General features: G+C 54.7%; 1 protein-coding gene across 1 annotated transcript; it reads right to left on the reverse strand.

Annotated features, from left to right (window-relative positions):
* Window positions 1-423: 423 nt before the first annotated feature.
* On the reverse strand, window positions 424-813 carry Pmar_PMAR001645 (hypothetical protein; the record flags this gene model as incomplete). Its single annotated transcript, XM_002772534.1, has 1 exon — window positions 424-813. A coding segment is annotated over one exon (390 nt), but the record flags the coding sequence as incomplete, so codon positions are not given.
* Window positions 814-988: the final 175 nt, after the last annotated feature.

The following is a 988-nucleotide window of genomic DNA, read 5'->3' on the forward strand; positions in this document are numbered from 1 at the left end:
GCCCATTATACCGAAAGAGCGCAGCCCCAATGGCAAGGTCAGAAGCGTCCACAGTCACAACCCAGGAGCTAGCCTCACCACATATCAAGTCTTTGTACGAGTGAAGACCTAGAGGGGCGTTGACGATGCTCTCAGACAGCCGCTTTAGGGCATCCTCTGCCTCGGGCGAGATCTTGAATGGCTTCTTGTTGACCAATGGCGTCAGGACCCAAACCCCGCAAGCCGATCGAACTGAAAGGCGCTGCGGGCGTAGTTAATGGACCCCAGGATTCGTCTCAGATGGGACCCACTAGTAGGAGTCTGGGCGAGCGCACTCTTGAGCCGAGCTATGCTCTCGTCGCTCAGCCGGATTCCTCGGGCGGAGAACTCTAGCCCAATGCAGACAGCGCTCGCACCAATAGAAGGACCACACTTAGAGCTTACCCTCTTCCCAAGAGCATTGATAGCGGCCACCACCACCTTCCGGCGTCGTTCACACTGATCAGCAGTATCGCCCCAGATGAGGATGTCATCCATGAAGATAGCACAGTACTCACGGTAGCTTTCTCCGAGGAGAGTCTGAAGCCCATGCCGAATATGATATTGCCACAATAGAGGGCTCAGCCCCAATCCCTGGAGGGCCACCTTGCTACGGTATACGCGACCGCCGATAGCAAAACACATCAAGTCTTGAGCCCTAGGTGCAGCCGGTATGCTCTCAAAAGCAGCTTCAACGTCCACAGTGGTGAAGTACCTCGCACTTTGATCAACCTGACGCACAAATTCCGCCGCCGAGAGGCCATCATCCCGGAAATAGTCGGGAATGTCCACCATAGTGTTCAATCGCCGTAGATCTACTAGTAGTCGAACCGCTTCCTCACCTTTGGCCGGTCCTTCTTCAATAAGTCTTCCTTTCGCCTTGGCGAAGCATGGACTAATCCACATGGATGCAGTGGGAGCTACTTCTTCCCAATGTCCAGCCAGCACCTCCTTGCGGATTTTGTCGTGA

The sequence above is a fragment of the Perkinsus marinus genome (genome assembly GCF_000006405.1).
Source record: "Perkinsus marinus ATCC 50983 genomic scaffold scf_1104296961010, whole genome shotgun sequence".
Lineage (NCBI taxonomy): Eukaryota > Perkinsozoa > Perkinsida > Perkinsidae > Perkinsus > Perkinsus marinus.